This window comes from Hibiscus syriacus, unplaced genomic scaffold (genome assembly GCF_006381635.1).
Source record: "Hibiscus syriacus cultivar Baekdansim isolate YM2019G1 unplaced genomic scaffold, ASM638163v2 tig00110287_pilon, whole genome shotgun sequence".
Taxonomy (NCBI): Eukaryota; Viridiplantae; Streptophyta; class Magnoliopsida; order Malvales; family Malvaceae; genus Hibiscus; species Hibiscus syriacus.
In genome coordinates this window covers 64314-91431 of record NW_024062662.1, presented here as the reverse complement: position 1 = coordinate 91431, position 27118 = coordinate 64314, and the positions used below count along the sequence as shown (strand labels likewise).

The window sequence follows — 27118 nt, the reverse complement described above, 5'->3', positions numbered from 1 at the left end:
ACAGAACATCATTAGTAGAACCAAATATTATATCATCAACATAAATTTGAACTACTAATAAATCTTTACATTTTCTCTTTAAAAACAATGTAGTGTCAACCTTTCCTTTTGAAAAACATTTTTCAATTAAAAAATTTGACAATCTTTCATACCAAGCTCTAGGAGCTTGTTTTAAACCATAAAGAGCTTTTGTCAATTTTAAAACATGATCCGAAAAATTTGAATCTTCAAAACCTGGAGGTTGTTCCACATACACTTATTCTTTTATAAAACCATTTAAAAATGCACTTTTAACATCCATTTGATATAATTTAAATTCATTGAAACATGCAAATGCTAATAACATTCTAATTGCTTCCATCCTAGCTATGGGAGCGTATGTTTCATCATAGTCTATGCCTTCTTCTTGAGTATAGCCTTGAGCAACAAGTCTAGCCTTGTTCCTCACTATATTACCACTCTCATCAAGCTTATTCCTAAATACCCATATAGTACCTACAGTAGATTTATTACTAGGCCTTTCAACTAATGTCCATACCTTACTTCTCTCAAATTGATTTAACTATTCTTGCATAGCCATAATTCAATGTTCATCATTTAAGACTTCTTTAATATTCTTAGGCTCTATGCATGAGATAAATGCAACATAATTACAAATATTTCTAAGAGAAGATCGAGTTGTTACCCCTTTGGATGGATCACCTATAATTTCATCATCCTTGATATAGTTGTACTCTCTTGGATAAGATACTTCCCTTTCTTCAATGGTTGGATTCTCAAAAGGATCATGAGTTTCCTCATTTGTTGTTTCTTCCTTTGATGATGGTTCTCCAACGTCATGTCAAACGTCATTTGTATTTATAACACCTACATCATCATTCACACAAGAATCCTTCCTCGGAAGGGGATTATCATCGAAAACAACATGTATAGACTCTCCTACAACTAAAGTTCTTTTATTAAATACTCGATAAGCTTTAGAATTTAAAGAATAACCCAGAAAAATTACTTCATCACTTTTAACATCAAATTTGCCAAGGTTCTCTTTACTGTTGTTTAAAACAAAACATTTACATCCAAAAGGATGAAAATAGCTAATGTTAGGCTTTTTATTTTTGAAAATTTCATATGGAGTTTTCTTTAAAATTGGCCTAATCATTACTCGATTTATAACATAACAAGCGGTATTTGTGGCTTCCGCCCAAAAATATTTTGGCAAATTATTTTCACAAAGCATGGTTCTAGCCATTTCTTCTAAAGTTCGAATTTTTCTTTTCAACAACTCCATTTTGTTGAGGGGTTCTAGGTGCTAAAAATTATGGCTAATACCGTTAGAGTTACAAAATTCAGTAAATCCAAGATTTTCAAATTCAGTTCCATGATCACTCCTAACACTAGTAGTCCTAGTTGGTCCAAAAAGATCTATATGGATCAATTGTAATACTCTACTAGTTGATACGTCATTAATGGATTTAAAAGAAACTCACTTTTGATTTCTTTTAGCACAAGCATCACATATTTTATCATTATCAAATTTAAGCTTAGGCAACCCTCTTACTAGGTTTCCTTGAATTAACCGTTGCAAAACACTCATACTAGCATGTCCTAGTCTCCTATGCCGTAACCAACTATCATGCTCATCCTTAGCAACTAGGCATAAATTAGTCATATCAAAAGAATCTAAATGCACCATGAATATGTTTCCTATTCTATGACCAACAAGCATAATCCGATTAGATGCAATGCCAATGACTTTACAACCATTAATTTCAAATAAGACATTGAATCCTTTATCGCATAATTGACTAATACTCAATAGATTATGCTTTAATCCATTCACATATAAAACATTTTTAATTTATATGGAAGAGGTATTACCTATTGTACCAATACTTTCAATGTGACCTTTTGAATTGTCTCCAAAAGTTACTTCTCCTCCATTTTTAGCGTTACGCTCAATGAACCGGCTTTTGTCTCCGGTCATGTGTCTTGAGCATCCACTATCAAGGTACCATGAATTTGAATTAGTTTCCCGTGCCTTGTAGCAATGCTCCTTTCCCTACAAACATAGATTAATTTTTTTATTTTTGGTACCCAAATTCTTTTGGGTCCATATTCATTAGTTTCCAAAATCCTAGTCCTCTTAGGTATCCATTTGTGTAGGATATCTTTATCTTTAGTAGTAATGAGTTCTTTAGGAACCCACATACTTCTAACGATTTTTCCATTAGAGGTTCTTTGGGGACCTCTATGATTGTAGTTTCTAAAACTTTTTCTAACAAAGTTGGATTTTGAATTTTCACCTTTTTCAAAATGTTTTGTTCCAACTTTATCAAAAGAAGTTTTATGATCATCAATTTTATTTTGATAATCATCATTGATCTTTGCAAGTAAATTTTGCAAATCTAAAATTTTCTTTTCAAACTCTTCTAATTTGATTTGCAAATCTTTGATTTTACTTTCAAGATCGTTGCTGGTTTTGGATATGGGTTTGTTTTCATTTTTCAATTTTGAAAAATCATTTTTATATTTTAAAAATAATTTCTCATAATCCGAAGCCAACTCATTATATTCCTCTAATAACTCATCATAGGATAAATTATCAAATTCGGATGAGTTAGAGGTTACCTTAGAATCTTCCCCGAATGTCATCAAGCACAAGTTAGCTACTTTTTGTTCCTCTTCATCGGAACTTTCTTCATCGCTCCATATAGCCACATGAGCCTTGCGCTTATTCTTTGATTGACCATTTTTCTTCAATTATAGGCAATCATATTTGACATGCCCCAGTTTTTTGCATTCATAGCAAATGATTGGGTCCTTCTCTTTCGGTTCATTTTTTAGGCCTTCATTTCGTTTGAATTTTCTTCCTCGATAAGGTCTCATCATTTTTCTGAACCGTTTGGCAAACAATGCCATTTCCTCGTCATCGTCATTCGAATCACTCTCATCTTTTGTGGATTTGAGAGCAACTCCAATGTTTTTCTTCTTCTCCTTCTCCTTTGGTGTCTCGTCAATCTTGTCGAGGTCCACCTCATCTTCGAGCATCATTTCATGAGTGAGGAGTGACCCAATTAGCTCTTCAAGAGTTAAGGACGTTAAGTCCTTAGACTCGATGATTGACGTCTTCTTTGATTGCCACGATTTTGGGAGGGAGTAAACTAACTTCCTCACAAGCTTTTCATTTGAAATGATCTCTCCATATGATTTGAGACCATTGACAATCGTTGAAAATCTATCCGTCATAGCTTTGATATCTTCATTTGGTTTCATCTTGAAATTTTCATAGCTATGCGTTAGAATACTAATTTTAGATTTCTTTACCTCATCGGTACCTTCATGAGTGACTTGAAGTTTGTCCCATATTTCTTTGGCGATTGTACACGATGAAACTCTTCCGTATTCATCTGGTCCAAGAGCACAAAAAATGATATGGATGGCTTTGGAGTTGAGCTGAAACATTTTTGTCTCTCCTTCATTCCACAATCTTGGATGAGTGAGAGGCTTGATGTATCCTTCTACTACGACATTCCATGCTCCCATGTCACTTGCTTGAATGAAGTACATCATTCTATTCTTCCAATAGGCATATGTTGAGTTAATCGATCGACGGAATCGGCCAAGAGGGGGGTGAATTGGCAATAAAAATTTATGTGGAAGCTTTTGCAGAAAATTGAAAAGATTTGCACAGCGATTTAGAGTGATTCGACTTTCTCAACCAAAGTCTACGTCCACTACCTTAGCTATCCACACTAAGGATTTTCCACAAATTCACTAATTTGTCTTTCTTTTGAGGACAAAGAGTAACCTTACAAACCCTCAAGAATTATACCCCAAATTCTTGAGAAAACTCTCTCCCAAAGAGAACAATACAAATTTGCAAACTTACAAGGAAATCCTCACAAGGTTGATTATTTGCACAATTCCAGAACAAAGAAAAGAACACTCACAATTGAGTACAAAAGTGTTCTTGAAAGCAAAATGAATATTGAATGAAGAATAGGCTTGAAATGCTCAAAGTTGAGGTTTGATGCTTTATCTTTGATTCTCTCTTGATTCTAGTTTCTTGATGTTTCTTATTTTTGATCAATGGCTCCAGAACTTGTTTAAATACACCTTGAATCACTTCTGAACGTTGGGGATGATTAGTGAAGATCATATAGCTGTTTAAGTGTGAAAGCAATTATTTTTCTAGGTGGAGCGTCTCATGCATCGATGCATGATGGAGGATGCATCGGTGCATCAGTGTAAAATTCAAATATTTTGACCGTTGGAACACTTGATGCATCGGTGCACCAAGTGTGCATCGATGCATGAAATGCATTCGATGTTTGAAAAATAGCCTGGTGCATCGATGCATGGCTTGTGCATCGATGCATCAAAAGCATTCGATGTTTTGAAAATATTCAGAGTGCATCGATGCATGGAGAGTGCATCGGTGCATGGAATGCATTCGATGTTCAATTAATTCATCGATGCATGGACTGATGCATCGGTGCATGTCTTTGAATAATTGATTTAAGGCTTGTTTTTGGTTCAAAATACTTTGTGAAAATTGTTTCAAAAATAGTTTAAGTACAAATCACAATTTTACACATTTAGTAAGGATTAAAATTGATCTTGAAAAACGTGGAGTAATAATTTGATATTTGGTTAATTGAATCGAATATAAATTTGTAAAATCATTTGTAAAATCTTAAAATTCATTTAACTTAATTTGTTATATCGAAATATCAAAAATGTTTTCAACAATCTCCCCCTTTTTGATATAACAAAACATTTGAGTAATTTTAAGATTTGTTTAAGAAATTATTTTTGAAATCGATTTTGAAAAACTTACTCCCCCTTACTATAGCACATCTTAAATTTTCTCCCCCTTTTTGTTAAATCAAAAAGACTCTATAAAAACGTTTTAAACAAGAATTTTGAAAAACATTAGCCAATTGATTTATTAATAATAGGCTGCTAAGATCACAATCAAAAGAGAGATTAGCCATTAGTTTTCATAAACAATATTCATAATAAAATGTGAAATGGAATAATTTGGTCATAAATTTCTAATGATGCAAAATTAATAAACAGAAAGCGTTAAAATGTCAAACCAAATATATATAATAAGTTCAAGCATCCTCAAACAAACATCCAACAACTAATCAAGTTCAAAGTATCAATCAAACCACAAAAATCAAATCCAAGTTTTAAGAATAAGAAAGCATGGCAAGTAAGTCTACTCCATCGGAGGATCGGGAGGAGGATGTTGAGGAACGGGAGGACGGTTTTGGTAAGATCGACTAGAGGATGTCCTAGGGCGTTTAGGATTAGTCATGATAAGGAAAATCGGAAAAGAAATATCACCTGCAATTTTAAAACACATGTATGCACAACAATTAATCCCAAAACTCAAATGAGTCCTCAATAATTCAAGGTTCTCTAACAAAGTCCTAATGGGCAAAGTTTTGAAAACTATTTAAAATTAATATCATAATACGCATAGTTTTCATGAAAACAACACAATTGAATCAGTAATTTTCGATTTTTTTTAAATTCGAAATTTCAAAAACAATTTTGAAAAATTATGCGTTTTTGATGAAATTCATTGTAGAAACTAGTTTAGAATCATCATATAACCAATGCCCGATAATTATTTTAAACTAGAACTAATCTAAACTAGTCCTAAGTTCAAAAATTAATAAAATAGAGTTTTTGTAAAAAAAAATACATTGAAAAATTCGGATTGAGGAGAATGTGGAGATGTTTTGTGCGATTTAATGATTGTAGCAGGTTTATAGGATATAAAACTTGAAGAATCCGATGTTTTCCCGAAGATTTTGAGCAAATTGGAGATTTAGGATGAGAGGGTGACGAACGGCCGGTTTTGAGTTTTTGAAGGGAGTTGAGAAAATGAAGAAGAACCAGGGTTTTTGACTTAAAACCCGACGGATGCATCGGTGCATGGCCTCATGCATCGATGCATATTCAAGGTATGCATCGGTGCATCATGGTGATGCATCGATACACATTCAAAGGGATGCATCGATGCATCATGGTGATGCATCGATACACATTCAAAGGGATGCATCGATGCATTGTTAAATGCATCGGTGCATAAAGCACAAAAATGTCAAAAATCCGTTTTAAACACTTAAAATGCTAAATAATTTGGCTCTAATGGTATTGGCAACTCATATATCACAAATTAATTATGTTCAATCAATCAAATTAATCTTCAAACTTTATTTGAACATAAAATTAATTTTAACAGAGAATCACTAACTCCCTCTAACTAATAGCAAGAATGCAATCAAAAATTATTATTATAAGCATTTTTCAATATTATTTAAAAATGCTAAAATATTTTAAACAATAAGTGAAGATAGGTCAGTTAAACCTAATTCTCTCCTAAGTGTCCAAAATTTCTTTATCTAAGGGTTTTGTAAAAATATCCGCTAATTGGTGCAAAGTATCAACAAATTCTAGAACTACATCTTCCTTAGTGACATGGTCCCTAATGAAGTGATGTCTTATTTCAATATGCTTAGTTCTAGAGTGTTGGATGGGATTTTTAGTGAGACAAATAGCACTAGTATTGTCACACTTGATAGGAATGGTACCTACTTCAATTCCATAATAAAAAAGTTGTTGTTTCATCCATAAAACTTGTGCACAACAACTACCGGCTGAAATGTATTCCGCTTCAGTGGTAGATAATGCAACACAATTTTGTTTCTTTGAAAACCAAGAAATCAGTATATTTCCAAGGAATTGGCAAGTACCGGAGGTGCTTTTCCTATCTAATTTGCATCCTCCATAATCCGCATCAGAGAAGGCATGCAAGCTAAAACTAGAGTCTCTAGGATACCAAAGACCTATACTAGGAGAGTCCTTAAGGTATCTAAAGATCCTCTTAACGGCTAGTAAATGTGATTCTTTAGGACATGATTGAAACCTAGCACACAAGCAAACACTAAACAAAATATCCGGTCTACTTGCGGTTAGATAAAGCAATGAGCCAATCATGGATCTATATAATTTAACATCCACACATTTACCTCCTTCATCTAAGTCAAGCTTTGTAGAAGAGCTCATTGGAGTGGCATAAGGCTTCCCATTTTCCAATCCAAATTTCTTGAGCATATCTTTGACATACTTAGCTTGATTAATGAAGATGCCATCTTTCCTTTGCTTGATTTGGAGTCCCAAGAAATATGAGAGCTCCCCCATCATGCTCATCTCGAACTCACTTTGCATTAGCTTAGAAAATTCTTGGCAAAGAACATCATTAGTAGAACCAAATATTATATCATCAACATAAATTTGAACTACTAATAAATCTTTACCTTTTCTCTTTAAAAACAATGTAGTGTCAACCTTTCCTTTTGAAAAACCTTTTTCAATTAAAAATTTGACAATCTTTCATACCAAGCTCTAGGAGCTTGTTTTAAACCATAAAGAGCTTTTGTCAATTTTAAAACATGATCCGGAAAATTGAATCTTCAAAACCTGGAGGTTGTTCCACGTACACTTCTTCCTTTATAAAACCATTTAAAAATGCACTTTTAACATCCATTTGATATAATTTAAATTCATTGAAACATGCAAATGCTAATAACATTCTAATTGCTTCCATTCTAGCTACGGGAGCGTATGTTTCATCATAGTCTATGCCTTCTTCTTGAGTATAGCCTTGAGCAACAAGTCTAGCCTTGTTCCTCACTATATTACCCCTTTCATCAAGTTTATTTCTAAAAACCCATCTAGTACCTACAGTAGATTTATTACTAGGCCTTTCAACTAATGTCCATACTTTACTTCTCTCAAATTGATTTAATTCTTCTTACATAGCCATAATCCAATGTTCATCTTTTAATGCTTCTTTGATGTTCTTAGGCTCTATGCATGAAATAAATGCAACATAATTACAGATATTTCTAAGAGAAGATCGAGTAGTTATCCCTTTTGATGGATCACCTATAATTTCACCATCCTTGACATAGTTGTACTCTCTTGGAAAAGATACTTCCCTTTCTTCAATGGTTGGATTCTCGAGGGGATCATGAGTTTCCTCATCCTTTGTTTCTTCCTTTGATGATGATTCTCCAACATCATGTCTAACGTCATTTGTTTGTACAATACCTACATCATCATTAACACAAGAATCCTTCATCGGAAGGAGATTATCATCGAAAACAACATGTATAGAATCTTCTACAACTAAAGTTCTTTTATTAAATACACGATAAGCTTTAGAATTTAAGGAATAACCCATAAAAATTCCTTCATCACTTTTAGCATCAAATTTGCCAAGGTTTTCTTTACCATTGTTTAAAACAAAACATTTACATCCAAAAGGATGAAAATAACTAATGTTAGGCTTTTTATTTTTGAGAATTTCATATGGAGTTTTCTTTAAAATTGGCCTAATCATTATTCGATTTATAACATAACAAGCAGTATTTGTGGCTTCCGCCTAAAAATATTTTGGCAAATTATTTTCACAAAGCATGGTTCTAGCCATTTCTTCTAAAGTTCGATTTTTCCTCTCAACAACTCCATTTTGTTGAGGGGTTCTAGGTGCTGAAAAATTATGGCTAATACCATTAGAATTACAAAACTCAATAAATCCAAGATTTTCAAATTCAGTTCCATGATCACTTCTAACACTAGTGATAGAGTAACCTTTTTCATTTTGGATTATTTTTGAAAATGTGATGAAATTTTCTAATGCTTCATCTTTAGTACTTAAGAATAGAACCCAAGTGTATCTAGAATAGTCATCTACCAAGACAAATGCATATTGTTTTCCTCCCAAGCTAGTAGTTCTAGTTGGCCCAAAAAGATCTAAATGGATCAATTGTAATACTCTACTAGTTGATACATCATTAATAGATCTAAAAGAAACTCGTTTTTGTTTTCCTTTAGCACAAGCATCACAGATTTTATCATTATCAAATTTAAGCTTAGGCAGCCCTCTTACTAAGTCTCCTTGAATTAACCGTTGCAAAACACTCATACTAGCATGTCCTAGTCTCCTATGCCATAACCAACTATCATGCTCATCCTTAGAAACTAGGCATAAATTAGTCATATCAATAGAATCTAAATGCACCAGGTAAATGTTCCATATTCTATGACCAACAAGCATAATCCGATTAGATGCAATGTCAATGACTTTACAACCATTAATTTCAAATAAGGCATTGAATCATTTATCGCATAATTGACTAATACTCAATAGATTATGCTTTAATCCATTCACACATAAAACATTCTTAATTTGTATGGAAGAGGTATTACCTATTATACCAATTCCTTCAATGTGACCTTTTGAATTGTCTCCAAAAGTCACTTCTCCTCCATTTTTGGCGTTAAGCTCAATGAACCGGCTTTTGTCTCCGGTCATATGTCTTGAGCATCCACTATCAAGGTACCATGAATTTGAATTTGTTTCTCATGCCTTGTATCAATGCTCCTTTCCCTACAAACATAGATTAACTTTTGATTTTTGGTACCCAAATTCTTTTGGGTCTATATTCATTAGTTTCCAAAATCCTAGTCCCCTTAGGTATCCATTTGTGTAGGATATTTTTATCTTTAGTAGTAATGAGTTCTTTAGGAACCCACATACTTCTAACGATTTTTCCATTAGAGGTTCTTTGGGGACCTCTATGATTGTAGTTTCTAAAACTTTTTCTAACAAAGTTGGATTTTGAATTTCCACCTTTTTCAAAATGTTTTGTTCCAACTTTATCAAAAGAAGTTTTAAGATCATCAATTTTCTTTTGATGATCATCATTGATCTTTGAAAGTAAATTTTGCAAATCTAAATTTTTCTTTTCAAACTCTTCTAGTTTGATTTGCAAGTCTTTGATTTTACTTTCAAGATCGTTGTTGGTTTTGGATATGAGTTTGTTTTCAATTTTCAATTTTGAAACATCATTTTTATATTTTAAAAATAATTTCTCATAATCCGAAACCAACCCATTATATTCCTCTAATAACTCATCATAGGATAAATCATCAAAATCGGATGAGTTAGAGGTTACCTTAGAATCTTCCTCAAATGCCATCAAGCACAAGTTAGCTACTTCTTGTTCCTCTTCATCGGAACTTTCTTCATCGCTCCATGTAGCCACATGAGCTCAATTGTGGGCAATCATATTTAACATGCCCTGGCTTTTTGCATTCGTAGCAAATGATTGGGTCATTCTCTTTCGGTTCATTTTTGAGGCCTTCATTTCATTTGAATTTTCTTCATCGATAAGGTCTCATCATTTTTCTGAACCGTTTGGCAAACAATGTCATTTCCTCATCATCGTCATCGTTATTCGAATCACTCTCATCTTTTTTGGATTTGAGAGCAACTCCAATGTTTTTCTTCTTCTCCTTCTCCTTTGGTGTCTCGTCAATTTTGTCGAGGTCCACCTCATCTTCGAGCATCATTTCATGAGTGAGGAGTGACCCAATTAGCTCTTCAAGAGTTAAGGATGTTAAGTCTTTAGACTCGATGATTGTCGTCTTCTTTGATTGCCACGATTTTGGGAGGGAGTAGACTAACTTCCTCACAAGCTTTTCATTTGAGATGATCTCTCCATACGATTTAAGACCATTGACAATCGTTGAAAATCTATCCATCATAGCTTTGATGTCTTCATTTGGTTTCATCCTGAAATTTTCATAGCTATGCGTTAGAATACTAATTTTTGATTTCTTTACCTCATCTGTACCTTCATGTGTGACTTGAAAATCTATCCGTCATAGCTTTGATGTCTTCATTTGGTTTCATCCTGAAATTTTCATAGCTATGCGTTAGAATACTAATTTTTGATTTCTTTACCTCATCTGTACCTTCATGTGTGACTTGAAGCTTGTCTCATATTTCTTTGGTGGTTGTACACGATGAAACTCTTCCGTATTCATCTGGTCCAAGAGCACAAAAAATAATATGGATGGCTTTGGAGTTGAGCTGGAACATTCTTGTGTTTCCTTCACTCCACAACCTTGGATGAGTGAGAGGCTTGATGTATCCTTCTTCTACGGCATTCCATGCTCCCATGTCACTTGCTTGAATGAAGTACATCATTCTATTTTTCCAATAGGCATAATTAGCCCCATTGAAGAAAGGAGGCTTGTTGGCGGGCATCGAATCGAGACCGGAGTCGTAATTTGAAGTGGAGGCCATTGATGACTTTGTAATCGATGTAACTCTTCCCGAATCGACTCAAGAGGTGATTAAACCTTCAAATGAGTGAGGCTCTGATACCAATTGTTGAGTTAATCGATCGACGGAATCGGCCAAGAGGGGGGTGAATTGGCAATAAAAATTTATGTGGAAGCTTTTGTAGAAAATTGAAAAGATTTGCACAGCGATTTAGAGTGGTTCGACTTTCTCACCCAAAGTCTACGTCCACTACCTTAGCTATCCACACTAAGGATTTTCCACAAATTCACTAATTTGTCTTTCTTTTGAGGACAAAGAGTAACCTTACAAACCCTCAAGAATTATACCCCAAATTCTTGAGAAAACTCTCTCCCAAAGAGAACAATACAAATTTGCAAACTTACAAGGAAATCCTCACAAGGTTGATTGTTTGCACAATTCCAGAACAAAGAAAAGAACACTCAAAGATGAATACAATTGAGTACAAAAGTGTTCTTGAAAGCAAAATGAATATTGAATGAAGAATAGGCTTAAAATGCTCAAACTTGAGGTTTGATGCTTTATCTTTGATTCTCTCTTGATTCTAGTTTCTTGATGTTTCTTATTTTTGATCAATGGCTCCAGAACTTGTTTAAATACACCTTGAATCACTTCTGAATGTTGGGGATGATTAGTGAAGATTATATAGCCGTTTAAGTGTGAAAGCAATTAATTTTTCTAGGTGGAGCGTCTCATGCATGATGGAGGATGCATCGGTGCATCAGTGTAAAATTCAAATATTTTGACCGTTGGAACACTTGATGCATCGGTGTACCAAGTGTGCATCGATGCATAAAATGCATTCGATGTTTGAAAAATAGCCTGGTGCATCGATGCATGGCTTGTGCATCGATGCATCAAATGCATTCGATGTTTTGAAAATATTCAGAGTGCATCGATGCATGGAGAGTGCATCGGTGCATGGAATGTATTCGATGTTCAATTAATTCATCGATGCATCGATGCATGGACTGATGCATCAGTGCATGCCTTTGAATAATTGATTTAAGGCTTGTTTTTGGTTCAAAATACTTTGTGAAAATTGTTTCAAAAATAGTTTAAGTACAAATCACAATTTTACACATTTAGTAAGGATTAAAATTGATCTTGAAAAACTTGGAGTAATAATTTGATATTCGGTTAATTGAATCGAATATAAATTTGTAAAATCATTTGTAAAATCTTAAAATTCATTTAACTTAATTTGTTATATCGAAATATCAAAAATGTTTTCAACAGCATAGTTAGCTCCATTGAAGAAATGAGGCTTGTTGACGGGCATCGAATCGAGACCGGAGTCGAAGTTTGAAGCGGAGGCCATTGATGACTTTGATTATCGATATAACTCTTCCCGAATCGACTCAAGAGGCGATTAAACCTTCAAATGAGTTAGGCTCTGATGCCAATTGTTGAGTTAATCGATTGACAGAATCGGCCAAGAGGGGGTGAATTGGCAATAAAAAATTTGGTGGAAGCTTTTGTAGAAAATTGAAAGAAATTGCACAGCGATTTAGAGTGGTTCGACTTTATCAACCAAAGTCTACGTCCACTACCTTAGCTATCCACACTAAGGATTTTCCAACAAATTTACTAATTTGTTCTTTCTTTTGAGGCCAAAGAGATAACCTTACAACTCCCTCAATAATATACCCCAATTTTTTAGAACACTCTTTTCTCAAAGAGAAGATTACAAATTTGCAAACTTACAAGAAAAACCTCACAAGGCAAATATGTTTGCACAATTCTAGAACAAAGAAAGAACACTCAAGAATAAATACAATTTAGCACAATAAGTGTTCTTGAAAGCAAAATGAATATTGAATGAAAAATAGGCTTGAAATGCTCAAACTTGAGGTTTGATGCTTTTTCTTTGATTCTCTCTTGATTCTAGTTTCTTGATGTTTCTTGTTATTGATCAATGGCTTCTAAGCTTGCTTAAATACACCTTGAATCACTTCTAAACGTTGGGGATGATTAGAGAATATATTATAGCCGTTTTAGTGTGAAAACAATTAATAAAATAACTTAGAGCGTGGGGGGAATCAGTACCCCCTATAGGGAATCGGTTCCCTAAGTGTAAAATTCAAATATTTCGACCGTTATACAAGGGGGAATTGGTACCCCCTTGGGGGGAATCGGTTCCCTCCGAGCATACTGGAATTCTCGGAGCCAAACCATTTAGGGGGAATTGGTACCCCTTGGGGGGAAATCAGTTCCCTATGAGTAATCTGGAATTTTTGGCTTTGAAATGGTTCGAAATACTTTGTAAAATTATTTTGAAATTGTTTTAAGATTAAAACTTAATTTTACACTTGAGTAAGGATTAAAAATGATTTTTGAAAGATTTGGAGTAATGTTTTGATATTCGAATAGTTATATCGAATATACTTAGAAAATTATTTGGAAAATCTTAAAATTCATTTAACTTAATTTGTTATATCGAAATATCAAAATGTTTTCAACAAACCTGGATGCAAGGAGGTCATGTATATCACCCTAGATTAGTTGCAGATCTACAGAAAAAAAATTGCTACATCAAATGGAATGTCTGTAACAAGCTTCTCAAGAAGGCATGAAATGTTTCGTGTCACAGAGTTGCCGCGACCTCTTCAAGGGATTGAAGCTGTGTCGTTAAGAGTAAATCTAAGGGACAGAACGTACGACTGCGGGTTTTTTCAAGCTCTGAAGTATCCATGCTCTCATGTGATAGCAACTTGCTCGCATACACGTCAAGACTATAACCATTTTGTGGATTCCGTATACCTACTATCTGAAGTTTTTAAGGTATACGAATTTGAGTTTCCCCCCATAGGTAGTGACAAAGACCCTGATGAGGTTCAAGATTGGCTTCCGATTGTACCAAATCCGAGTTTATTGAGGGAGCGTGGTCGTCCAAAATCCAATCGAATTCATTGCGATATGGATATTCGAGAAAGATCTAGACAAGACAGAAGATGTGGCCATTGTAGAAACCCATGACACACTAGAAAAACATGTCCACTTCTGTTGTCATCAAGTAACAATTGATGAGGAAATGATGTATTTGTTTATCAAATAATAATTCTTGTATTTTAATTTGTATTTACTTCAAGTTAATGTCATTCGATAATCACTGATGAAGATTAAAAAAATGAACACAATCATTAAATTTTATCAAACTAATAACAATTTGGTATTTAAATACAACAAACTTACAATAAGAATTAAATGATAAAAGATAACCAAATTACAATAACTGATATTAAATGGTAATAAACAAAATTAACTGAAATATATTAAAAAAAGTCCAACAAATTTAACAAAATAAAGTAAGTATTAAATGAGAAATAATAAAAAATTACAATTAAACAAAATAAAGTAAATACAAATATAATAAAAAAAATCTATCGATATCTGCGTCGCGAATGTGTTCCGTAGGGCGGTGGTTGTCGGTCTCGAGGAGGATTTCTTCGTATCACTGGTTCTGACTCCTCGCTGTCATCATCGTCGTCGTCGTCGTCACCATCGTCATCGTCGTCATCGTCGTCGTCGTCGTCATCGTCCTGAGCAGGTACATTAGGTTGATGAGGAGCTGATGATGATGAAGCACCTCCATAGAATAAGGACCCTGGAGGTGTATGACTGACTAACCCACCGGCCTGCGAAAACTGGGAAAACTGGGAAAACCCAGACATCGCTGAGTGTGAAAATTGTACAGGAGGTGTTTGTGCTGCGACCATGGGTGATGAGACTGAACCTGCCAAATATCCAGCATATAAACCCCAAATCAGATCTACAAACATAAACCCATAATAGCCTCCAGGAGGGGTCATCTGTGACGGTGGCGGTGGCGGGGTCATAAAACCAGGTGAAGGCGGCGGCGGCGACATCTGGTAATGGAAAGGCGATGGCATATATGGCTGCGGCATCATATATGGTTGCGGTGGCTGCTGGGAAGGTCCTACTGGTGCAGCTGAGGATGAACCGGAAGCACCTGCTCTCCGTCCACGAGTCGGGGGACGATGGTGCTGTGTCGGTGAACGTCTCTGTCGATGTCGTGGAAAGGTCTGCCCTCGTGCATCCTCGGGAAATAGAAACAGTTTCCCGTTACTGTTGAACCACTCATAATAATCCTCAGCATACATCAAGAAGTCAGTAAAAATGGGCTCTCTACGTGGAAGGCGCCGATGTCGATCCTCCCACAACACGACCCACTCATGATGCCTCACCAGCCAATCTGTATCTGTCTTGCCGCGTCTATCTAAGCTATACAACTCATCCATATTGCGAGGTGCTTCCGGAATTGGTTGAAAACAACCAAACTGCCGGAGCACATGATCAATGGAGTGCCACTCGACGGTCGCATAACAGATCAGAGGGACCATCGCCATCCAAACATCTGATGGACCCCTCAACTCAGGTGGGATCACCGCCCTCACATCATCAGTAGAATATGACATCCATTCAAACTAAAACAAATAATATATAATTTTTATCAAAATAATAATCTAATTATATAACTATTATTTAAAATTGATTTTTAAACATTAAAATTCATACCTGTGTGCCAGCCTTCTGATCGATTAGCACCCTAATTTTTTCTAAATCATCAGGTAGCTCCTGATGATTTTTCCTATCAATAGACCACCTATTCAAGGAAAAAAATTTGTTATACGCTGTATAAAATTATTAATATACAAAATCAGTTTTATAATTACATCAGAAGTAGTGGAAATACGAATGGGTTCTTCACAACAGGACATAAAATGGGCAATCGATACCATGCCCAAGACTGCAGCAGCATGAGACATCCGCCGATAGCATTACGTCTGTAGTCAGTGGCTCCACACATCTCCCTGTACAGCAAAGCCAAAACTGTCGAGCCCCAACTGAATGATCCGGTGAGACGAAAGTTGCTAAGATGTCGCAACCACATGCAGTGATAGGTTGCGTGATTTGTCCGGCATCAGCAGCCCTCCTATCAACTGCAGCATGCATGCCCGTGCATACATCTTAACCTCATCCTCAGAGGCGTCTGCGCTCAACTCCCGAAAATTGGCATCTAACTAATTTAACGGTATCCTACCTCCGATAAAATTTTCCGGGACACGTCCTAGACTATCCCGACACAAAGTAGTCCAAGAACCGGAAGTTATCCCCGATATCACATCTCCATCCACCGGAAGGCCCAGGTGCATAGAAACATCCTCAAGCGTGATCGTGCACTCTCCGCACGGAAGATGGAATGTGTGGGTCTCCGGCCTCCACCGCTCTACTAAGGCAGAAATCAGGTCTGGCTCTATCTTACAGTGACCCTGATATTTACCTATGTAACTGAATCCAGCCTCTACTAAATACGGCAAGACACGGATGGGTATCACTAACTTAAGATTCCTAATAAAAGGATCTAATACACGGTCCTTCTCCTAAAAATAAATAATTACAAAAATTAATTCTTACTCTAATAATCATGCATTAAATAAATCAACTAATTATTACTAATAATTTAAATTAAATTAAAACATTAAAATGTTATCGTATCAGTAAAGTGTCGAGATATTTAATTCTTAATCTAATAATCATGCATTAAATAAATCAACTAATTATTACTAATAATTTAAATTAAATTAAAACGTAAAATGTTACCGTATCAGCAAAGTGTCGAGATATTTAATTCTTAATATAATAATCATGCATTAAATAAATCAACTAAATATTACTAATAATTTAAATTAAATTAAAACGTTAAAATGTTACCGTATCAGCAAAGTGTAGAGATATATGATTTCCATCCGAGCAAAGTAGACTGCCTTCCATTATATATCTGCAAAATAATTATATTAGTAAAATATTAAATAAAGTAAATACGTAATAGTAAAAATATTATAAAATATACCTTAAAAAGATAGAGTATTTGAGAGAAATTTAGAGAATTTGAGAGAATTTGGTGTGATAAAACTGATTGAGGATAGGGATATTTATAGGGAGGATGAGGACGTGAAGGGATGGGTATTTAGGGGTATAGTGCCCCCCCATGTACCGCGCTATACCCCACGTGTCAGATACCCATGTATTGCGCGGATCAGGGGGCGCTATACCCACGTGGCGCCAAATCAGCGTATAACGCGGTTCAGGGGGCGCGCTTTACTGCTACGGGTGTTAGATCGAAAAATATAATCTGACCGATGTTAGATCGATAAATATATCGATCACTGGTGATTTATTAGGAAAATTACCGTTTTTTAATCGTTTTCTATTTTCTAAAAATATATAAAAATTGAAAATGACATATATTTTCTAGAATGTTTATGTTATAAATAAGTACTTAAAGTATATTATTTTTCTCAATCTAAATATCTAAAGTATTTTTTAATCAAAATAAGTACCTAAATTTATATTTTTTAGTCAAAATAATTACCTAAAATAATCAGTTTTTTTCATCTAAGTTTTGAAAGAGTTGACATGTGACATTAATTAAGGAATACTTTAGGTAGTTAGATGAAAAAAATTAAAAACTTTAGATACCTATTTTGACCAAAAAGATAAATTTAGATACTTATTTTAATCAAAAAATATTTTGGGCACTTAAATAAAAAAAAAAGTGATATATATTTTAGGTACTTATATGTTATGCAAGCCTTTCAAACAAACAAACCCATTGTTGATCAGCATGCTAAATATTTAAGTACAGAATGAAACCAAATATGAACATATACATTCAAATACATATATATATATATATATATATGAACATATGGATTTCCATGCTTGTCTATCATAAATATATATAATCATAACCCATGAATCTCAAACTCAAAATTTTCTCATATCTTGTACAACAATATAATTGTATTTACAGATTACAGTGGGCTTGCCCACAGGAGTTTTTCAAACAATTCAACAGCAATAATCAAAAAACGAAAAGCTAAAAGGGCAGATTTTAAGCAAACTTTACAAATACTAACGCCATGTCTGAACGTACAGTGTCATAATACCAAGGAACCATTCGAATCCATGTTCTAAAACATAACACTAGCCCTACACCAACTCTTTGATCAACTACCATTCCTTATGCATATGTATTCCCGTCTTATGCGGCAAGAAGCCAGGGTTCATACCTATTGAACTTAGTAGTCCGTGCTAAACGTACACAAAAAGGCTCTAACCAGTACGAGAGCTTCGTCAAACCATATAACATCCATTGTCCAGACATGCTGAAATACCTCTTCTTCGTCAACAATGCGACAGTAACTGCAAACTTCCTAACCACCACGAGATCGTGTCGTTTATGGCTGCCTGTATGTAAAGTTAATTCTATTTAACAGTCATAACTCACGAATTCACTTATCTCGTCCATGACAGTATGGAAGTGATTGTTATTTGGCAACAAGTAGAAACCGATGGTTGCCTGTTCCATATATAGAAGTTTAACCTTATGGCCAGCCTTTTTAAGCCCTTCGACATAAGCCAACTGCCAATCCTGAATAAGGTCCAATCCGGCAACCACCACAAGACTCTTTGGAAATTTGATTCCTTCAAGGCTTTTACCATTAGGACCGAACGGATTACATGCAGGATGGTCACGGTTTTCGCCTTCAGGTAGAAAAGCTCTCCAGTACCAGTCTCGGTCTCGTAGAGTAACAAAGTATTTCCCATCTAAATGTTTTTCGGATTCAGTCCTTTCTTGACCACTAAACATTGGATTGAGCAATATATTTCCCAATACATCAATTCCAGATTCTACGGCTCGTGCCGCAACATGGTGTGCTATGTTACCACCAGAGCTATCCCCAGCCAAATATATATGAACCATTGAATCTTTCTGACTTTGAAGCCATGATCTAGAGTTCACCCAGTTAAGAGCGGTCCACCCATCATCATAAGCACACGGATATTTATTTTCAGGTGCACGTCGATAATTCACAGAAACAACAACAGACTGGCAAATACCCACCAACCGTTGACATAAAGTGTCGTATATAGCACTATTTGCTGAGGAATGTGCAAAGCTCCCACCATGAAAGAAAATTATAACAGGGACAACCTCACCCACAACAGGCTTCTCGAGGTCAACGATACTCGGTTGAGGCTCTTCAGCAGTTGCAGGTCTGTAAATCCGACAAAGGAGGCTCGTAGCACGATCAATGAGGACATCAAATGAGAAAACCCCATCAACTGGGTTCAGATTAGCAGTGACTTTACGATCGAGATACTCTGCCAAGGGACGATTGAAAGTGCCATCCGGTCGACGAAGAAGATTGTAAGCCAACTTAAAACTGGAGATGAGGACCCATGTATTTAGGGGAACCACCATCTATGCAATAAGATATACACACAGCATGTTAGCAACCAAGACATCATGAAATCAAATCTAGAACAAAGAAGATCTTTTACAACCTATTTAATATTGGCCTCTCTAAATTCATCAAATACATGAACTGAAAACCCTATAGACCCACACATTAGCTACACTCACTTGCAAAGATAAACAAAAATTTTGCAAAGTATTCAAGTCAAAAGTTACCATCCTACAAAGCAAGCTGATCCAAACCAATAACTATATATGATCTTCAAAATCCAATGAACACCAGCAAAGAAAAGAAAAGAAAGAAAGAAAGAAAAAACTACTACAAAGGCTTAACCAAATAAAAAAACTCCAACTTTCTTGGAAAACAAACTCAAATATCATGTTGAAACATATAAATAAAATTTTCTATAAGCAGCGACGGAATCATCTTTAAACAGTACAAAAATCTTTATAAAGAAGATTAGATAAGGTATCCAGCTCTAACAAAAGATCAGCAGTAATTCAACTTAAATCACCCGAAAATAAATCAAAATCCATTTAACAAAATTTAACAACCCAGTTTAGAGATAAGCAATACAAGTTGACCAATGAAATGAAGGGAAAAAAAGATTGTACCTTGCACTCATTGAGGTTGACATCATTGCTTCCAGACATTTCCCCTTCTTTAAACACTCAAAAACAAAACCCAGAAGCTAAAAATAGATATTTTTGAACAAAGACTCACAATTCATATCACAAACCAAAAATCAAATGAAAAGGAAACCCAACAAAGATTTAGTCTTTTCTCCACGCTAGAGATCCCTCCTTTGCCATTCCTTTTTTCTTTCTTTCTTTTTCTGTTCCAAAGTCCATAAGCATACGAGCAAAAAGTGAAAAAGTTTATTTTTATTTCTTAATAATTTCTTGAATAAAACAGATAAAGAGACGGTAAAGATAAATCTCAGTTGTAACTTGTTGAAAAGGATAAGATGGTGTGCGCAGGTTAGAAATTCTAAAGGTGTGGTGCTAAAATACTCATAGAGTGAATGTGGGACATGAGAGACGACACGACAAAATGAGTAGCCGAAGGATTTACGTCGCGTGGGTCCCTTACATGTGGATTTAAAATTATATATTTTTGTGATGCAATTATATATATATACATATATATTTTTTTGAAATAATATTTTATTTATTTATTCTACACACCAAGAAGTCAAGAACTGTAAAATAAGATAAATAATACATACTAAATAATTAATTAGTAAAATATAACTCCTTCAAATTTATTTTGAGATATAAGTTATTTATTACAGTGTAAATAAAACTTGTCATGTGTAGGTGATGTGGTTCATAAAATATATTAAAAGATATAACTTATCATATAAAATAGATAAAAATTGTATGAAATTTGTTACTTTAACGTTACAAGTTTCAAACTCGCCATCTTCACATTACGAGTTTTATGTGCATTATAGCAAATGATTTATATTTCAAAATAATTTTTCATCACTTTTTTGAAGTTCCTACCCATATTATTTTCCTAATTTTGCCCATTAAAAACTTATTTAATTGGGTAGAAAAAACCCAAAATATTTAGTTAAATACATGCAAAGAGTTTTCTAAATTAATTTAAATTCATTGAGTTGGTTTTTTAAATAAATTGAATTAAATAGATTTATCAATTAAATTAAAAATAACAAAATAACAAAATAAAATTGGACCATAATTTATGTAATCATTTATTTTAATTTACTGTGTGGACCCATCCAGCCAAAGAAAATCTGTAGTGCCCCAAATGACCAATCCCAATAATAATTCCACCTTCTTGGCTTTTCCCTTCTCCATTCATTCCAACCCTACTTTATTTATTTCCACGGAACATTCCAAACCTTTCATAAGAATTAAGGATGAAGTATACAAATGGTATTTCGATATAAGGTATTGATATGTTATCTCACTATTAAATATTAAAAAAATAATTTTTTAATTATAAGATATTATTTTTAGTTATTTAATTATTAAAACTTATAAAATGATTATTTAACTATTCATATATTATAAACCCGTCATTTTTGTTAAAAAATCGAAGATCGCTTGAGCTGAATGTTAATTCATTGACAATGATATAATAAAATTAGATTTCATAATCATTTAAGTTATATTTTGTAAATTGAATCTCCTTTTACATTGTATCGTCAAATTTAATACTTAAAATATAATATTGTCGAGCTAGTTATTGAAAATAATGGTGTGCCAATATACATCATCAAAATTTATACAAAATAATTTAAAATCTTTTGAATATAAATTAACTTTATATAGACTTGTTTATATCGGGTCCCGAATTTTCAATCCAAATATCCTCAAATAGTATTATTTATTGTTTGTTATCATTTTGCACTATTTTAATTTTCAATATTTCTCATGTATATTTAAGAAATAGGATAAACTACATATCTAGTACATAAGTAAATAACTTTTATTTTATTTGGCACCTAAATTTTATTTTTTTAAAATATACCTAATATTTATTTTAGTTTTCATTTTGATATGCATCTTTAAAAATTTAACGTTGATGTTACCAAATCATCATCGAAAAAGAGATAATTAAACCGTTCATTACTCAACTATCTTCTCACCCCTAGTTTGATCACTAAAATTTAAAAATGTTCAATTTTATCATTAAACTTTTAAATTACTCTTATTGTAATTACTCTGTTTTATTTTATTAATATTTGTCATGATATGATATCTATTATTATTATATTGACTTATACGTCGCATAGTATTAAAAAAATTAATTAAAATCAAACCCATATTTCAAACCTAAAGATTATACCTAAACCTTAGATCCCGAATTAAAATGAAATCTGTAGATTGAAGTTGAGAATTTAGAATGAAATCAGAAATATGTTGTGAAACCGGTCATCACAGAATCAACACAATAATTTTTCAACATCGAAATCACAGTATATCTCAGAGTAAAGAGAATGAAAAGCTTTGAAGCATGGGGACCTTAACTTTGAGGAAGGGGAAAAACTGATGGTGCAGTAGCTACACTTGAACACGTACTATATACAATCATTAATTTCAAAATGATTTTGACTTGTCTACAAGCATAGCAACTCACATGTATTGGCAGATACATGAAGGCATGGCAATCGAAATAGGTATATTATAGCGTTGAAGTTTCATGGAGGAGTAGAATTATGAAGCTTAGGCGGCGGAGGACGTTGGAACCGAAAAAACCAACGGTGGTGGATCGAAAAACGACACTAAGGAGGTTGGGGGTTTATAATTTGGATTCATGAATTGGGAATAACTTTTAGGTTTAGGATTTGGGTTAGATTTTAGATTTTTAATTTAATTTGTTATTTTAATCCTACATGGCATATATATTAATAACAAAATAGTAATAAATGTAGTATCATATAAAAATATTAATAAAATAAATTAGATTGGTTAAAATAAGAGTAATTCAAAAGTTTTATTATTAAATTAAAACTTTTTAAATTTCAATGACCAAAACAAGAGTGAAAAGATAATTGAGTGATGAACGATGTAGTTTACCCTTGAAAAAGTAAAATATTTAACATCAACAATTCTGTTAATTTTTTAATGATATGTACCAAATTGAAACATAAACTAAATTTAAGTATGATTTAAAAAATAAAGTTTAGGTATAAAAAAGGAACAAAAGTAATAATATAAGTACTAAACATATAATTTATCCTAAGAATATTTAGGTGAAATTGGGCTCTTTTTAGGAGGAGCAACGGGCTCATATATATTTACGATTTTGTTATATTCAAACCAAGAAACAAGTGCCCCGCGAGAACTCTAAACATGAAAGGAAATATATAATGTTTCCCGCGAAAACTCAAAATCTCGTGCCACGTTTGCAATCATCGTGATCATCCAATGACCAATCACATTCCACCAAGCTTTGCTATATAATGTTCCGCGCAAAACCCTTATCTCTGGAATCATCCATTTATCAGTTTAGGCCGACACCTTTGCCATTCCAAATCTTCTATTCCTTTTTACCAACAAGATTAGGGGTTTGGGATTCTGAAAGATGAGCCCCCAGGAAGGATCAACCAAAGGAGGGAGAGGGAAACCTAAGTCATCCAAGGCGGTTTCCAGGTCACATAAGGCCGGTCTTCAGTTTCCGGTGGGAAGGATTGCTAGGTTCTTGAAAGCCGGGAAATATGCCGAGCGTGTCGGTGCCGGAGCTCCCGTCTACCTCTCCGCCGTATTGGAATACCTCGCTGCCGAGGTGAGATTTCTTGTGGTTAATCGATTTGTGCGGCTATGCTTTTTAGGGAAAAATTGTGATTTAATAATCGTTTACGTTCTTCATTACGATTTATTTAATTTGAGTTTTGATGTGGGTTGAAATGATGGATTGATGGTTAATTGATTCGAGGGTTCGTTTTTTGATCTCTGGTTAATTGATCTGTACTATTAGTCAATCAATAAATAAAACAGTTTCTTGAATGTTGAATAATATAGGGGGGAAATAAGACCCTTTTTGATATTGTTTTTACTTGTTATCAGGTTCTGGAGCTTGCTGGAAACGCAGCGAGAGACAATAAAAAGAATAGAATAGTTCCAAGGCACATCCAACTAGCAGTGAGAAACGATGAAGAGTTGAGTAAGCTGTTGGGTTCAGTCACCATTGCAAATGGAGGTGTCTTACCCAACATTCACCAGAATCTTCTTCCCAGTAAAGCGGGAAAGAACAAGAGTGATATTGGATCCGCTTCCCAGGAGTTTTAGCATTTCTCTTATCCTTTTGATTTCTTGGGTTTTGTTTTGAACTGTTGTGTGATATGCAATGTTTTCTTTTCGCTTTGAATCCCTCATGTTACGTTTTTGATCGAATCTGTTATAATATCAAAGCTATTATATGAAATTTGCTTGCTTCTTTCTTCCTTCCTTTCCACTTCTCATTGACTCTACCTTCATCATTTTGCTAGAGAAAATTGATCACCATAGGTTGCATCATATCTTGAATCTCATGCTGCATTCAACACAAGTTGTCAAGTATCTGATAATGTAGCCATTGCGTCAGAAGTCATGCATGCCATCGGTTGCAAGGGTAATGGGAAGTAAAAGTCTTGGGGCTCTTAAACTTGATATTTTCTTTTGAAGGAACAAGTCGTTGATATTTATATGGCTTAAGACAGTTCATGTTGATCCTTTCTTTAGGAAGTTCTTAACATCGGATGGAGTCGGTGAAGTCTGTGTCTTGTCAGGTTTCAGTTTTTTATCCTCTTGAAGAGGGCTAAGACAGGGTGTCTGTTGTTCCCAAACTTCTTGATTTGTTGTCAAGTTGTTTTTTATGTGTTTCTTCATAAATAGGAGATCAATTCAAGGCATAAGGATTAGTAAAGTGTGCCACGTATCATCTCTTTTTCGCCAATGATAATCTCTCCTAATTCAGAGTGAATAAGGAAACACGTCATTCTTTAAAATCTCTGCTAGACACTTTTAGTAAATATTCTGGCCCTATTAATTGAGAGAAATCCATCTTGAAGCTCATCCCAAATTAAAAATGGTTACACGCTGTCTAGTACGGTCACCTACCGTATGCATATATGGGGTGTACAAGTAATTAAAATCAAATAGTTGAGATTCTATAAATAGATGCTATTTTATATTTATTCTAAATTAATAAAAATCTAAGTCTATTTATGATAATATATCTTTATCATATAAATGCGGGTTGAATTTACGAGATAATGTTCTCGAACTTTTTTATTCACGAGATTATGTACATCCCAGATTAATTGCTGAAATGGGGTGAATTCTACAGTGATGGCCATAGGTCGCCATGCAATCCAAGCGATCTTGTAAGACGCCATGCAATCCTGGTGACATACGGGGGTGACATACGAATACGAGCCAGCCATACGAGCCAATGGAGAGGTCGCTATGCAGTCTGGGCGACCTTGTAGGTCACCATGTAGTCCCGGCGACCTTGTAGGTCGCCATGTAGTCCCGGCGACCAAGTAGGTCGCCATGTAGTCCCGGCGACCAAGTAGGTCGCCATGTAGTCCTAGCTCACGAGACCATGCATGCACATGCAGCCAAGATTCCTTCACGTGCTCCCCTCCTGCTCCCCGCTGCATGCCTACAGCTATTGATGCATGCATGTGAACCATTTGAGCCGTGAATTATTGGTACAATAATTGAACCATTGCTGCGTGAAATCAGCTGCTATCATAGTTGCAATTGCATAATTATTGGTGAAATAATTGAGTCAGCCGGTTATATATGGGGTGTGCATTATCGTGAGAACATAAAAAAAAGAAAGAAAGGGAGAAGAGATTGCAGCCAGAGCTTGGTCGTCGAGATTGCAGCCGAAGAAAGAGAGAAGAGATTACAGCCGAGAAAGAAAGAAAGAGAGAAAGGAAAGTAAGAAGAAGAAAGGGAGATAAGGTAAATTTTTTTATATTTAAATTAGTTTATTATTATAAATGTTTAATTTGTTAGTTTAGGGTTTAGGGTAAAACAAAAAGTAGTTAATTAGTTTGTTAGTTTAGGGTTATATGATTGTTAGTTTAAGTTATAGTATACATAAATTAAAAATTATTTAATTAGTATATGTTTGATAGTTATATAGTTAAAAAATAATTAATTAGTTTATTTTGTTAATAGTTAGTTATATAACAAAAATTATTTAATTAGTTTGTGTTAGTTAAATAGTTAAGTTATATTTGTTTGTTGAATTTTATTATATAAAAATTAGTTAGTAAGTTTATTAGTAGTATATTATAATGAAAAAATAGTTTTTAGTTAGTTTTAGTTATATAAAAGAATATTTTATTAGTTGTTTAAGGGTTTAGCGTTTACGTTTAACTTATATTTTAAAAAGTTTAGTTTGTTAGTTTATTAGTTTATTATATTATAAGTTATTATATTAAAGTTTAATGTTGTAAATTAGTTAGTTAGTTTATATTAGATTATATTAAACGATTTTTTAAATATTGTTGTTTAATTTTTTTTACAGATTCATTCCAATGGCTGACCAAATTCTACTGTTGAGACTTGACAATGAACATATTTCAAATCATTTGGGAATAATGGTGAATAAAATATTTGTTTAATGAATTATAATTAATAAATATTTTAATATTATTTTATGATTGTGATAATTTTTTTGAAATATTTAATTGTAGGAGGACGAGCAGCGAGTCCTTCGTCTTCGACTACATAAAGTGCCCAAGCCACACCCACTGATAGAAGAAAATTTGCAAGAGGCTGGATTTTGGTATATAACATTTGTGCGAGATTACAAGTTGGTCCCAGGTTTGATCAGTGCGTTGATTGAACGTTGGAGACCAGAAACGCACACGTTTCATTTGCCGTGTGGCGAATGCACGATAACTTTGGAGGATGTGGCAATGCAACTCGGGGTCCAAACTAATGGGATGCCGGTGGTAATGTCACATGAGTTTAATAAGGTGGAACAACTTTGCAACTTGTTTCTTGGGAAAGCGCCCGTACCACCAGAGTGTAAAGGGTGGCGGGTGAGGTTGTCATGGTTGAAGAATGAATTTCAACTTCAATCAAATAGTACGGAGCACGAAATTATATATGCAACACGAGCATATATATTACAATTGATTGGGGGAATTTTGATG

At 34.1% G+C, this 27118-nt stretch overlaps 2 protein-coding genes across 2 annotated transcripts; one reads left to right on the top strand and one right to left on the bottom strand.

Moving 5' to 3' along the window:
* Window positions 1-18132: 18132 nt before the first annotated feature.
* Window positions 18133-20253, bottom strand: LOC120116203 (gibberellin receptor GID1A-like). The gene is made up of 2 exons (XM_039136739.1): window positions 20100-20253; window positions 18133-19490 (listed from the first exon to the last, which is right to left on the bottom strand). Exons 1-2 carry the CDS (start codon window positions 20136-20138, stop codon window positions 18495-18497), a joined length of 1035 nt encoding a protein of 344 aa, XP_038992670.1. The 5' UTR covers window positions 20139-20253; the 3' UTR covers window positions 18133-18494.
* A 3201-nt stretch (window positions 20254-23454) lies between these two features.
* LOC120116173 (probable histone H2AXb) lies at window positions 23455-24395 on the top strand. Its single transcript, XM_039136720.1, has 2 exons — window positions 23455-23745; window positions 24027-24395. Exons 1-2 carry the CDS (start codon window positions 23545-23547, stop codon window positions 24246-24248), a joined length of 423 nt encoding a protein of 140 aa, XP_038992651.1. The 5' UTR covers window positions 23455-23544; the 3' UTR covers window positions 24249-24395.
* The last annotated feature ends 2723 nt before the right edge of the window (window positions 24396-27118 follow it).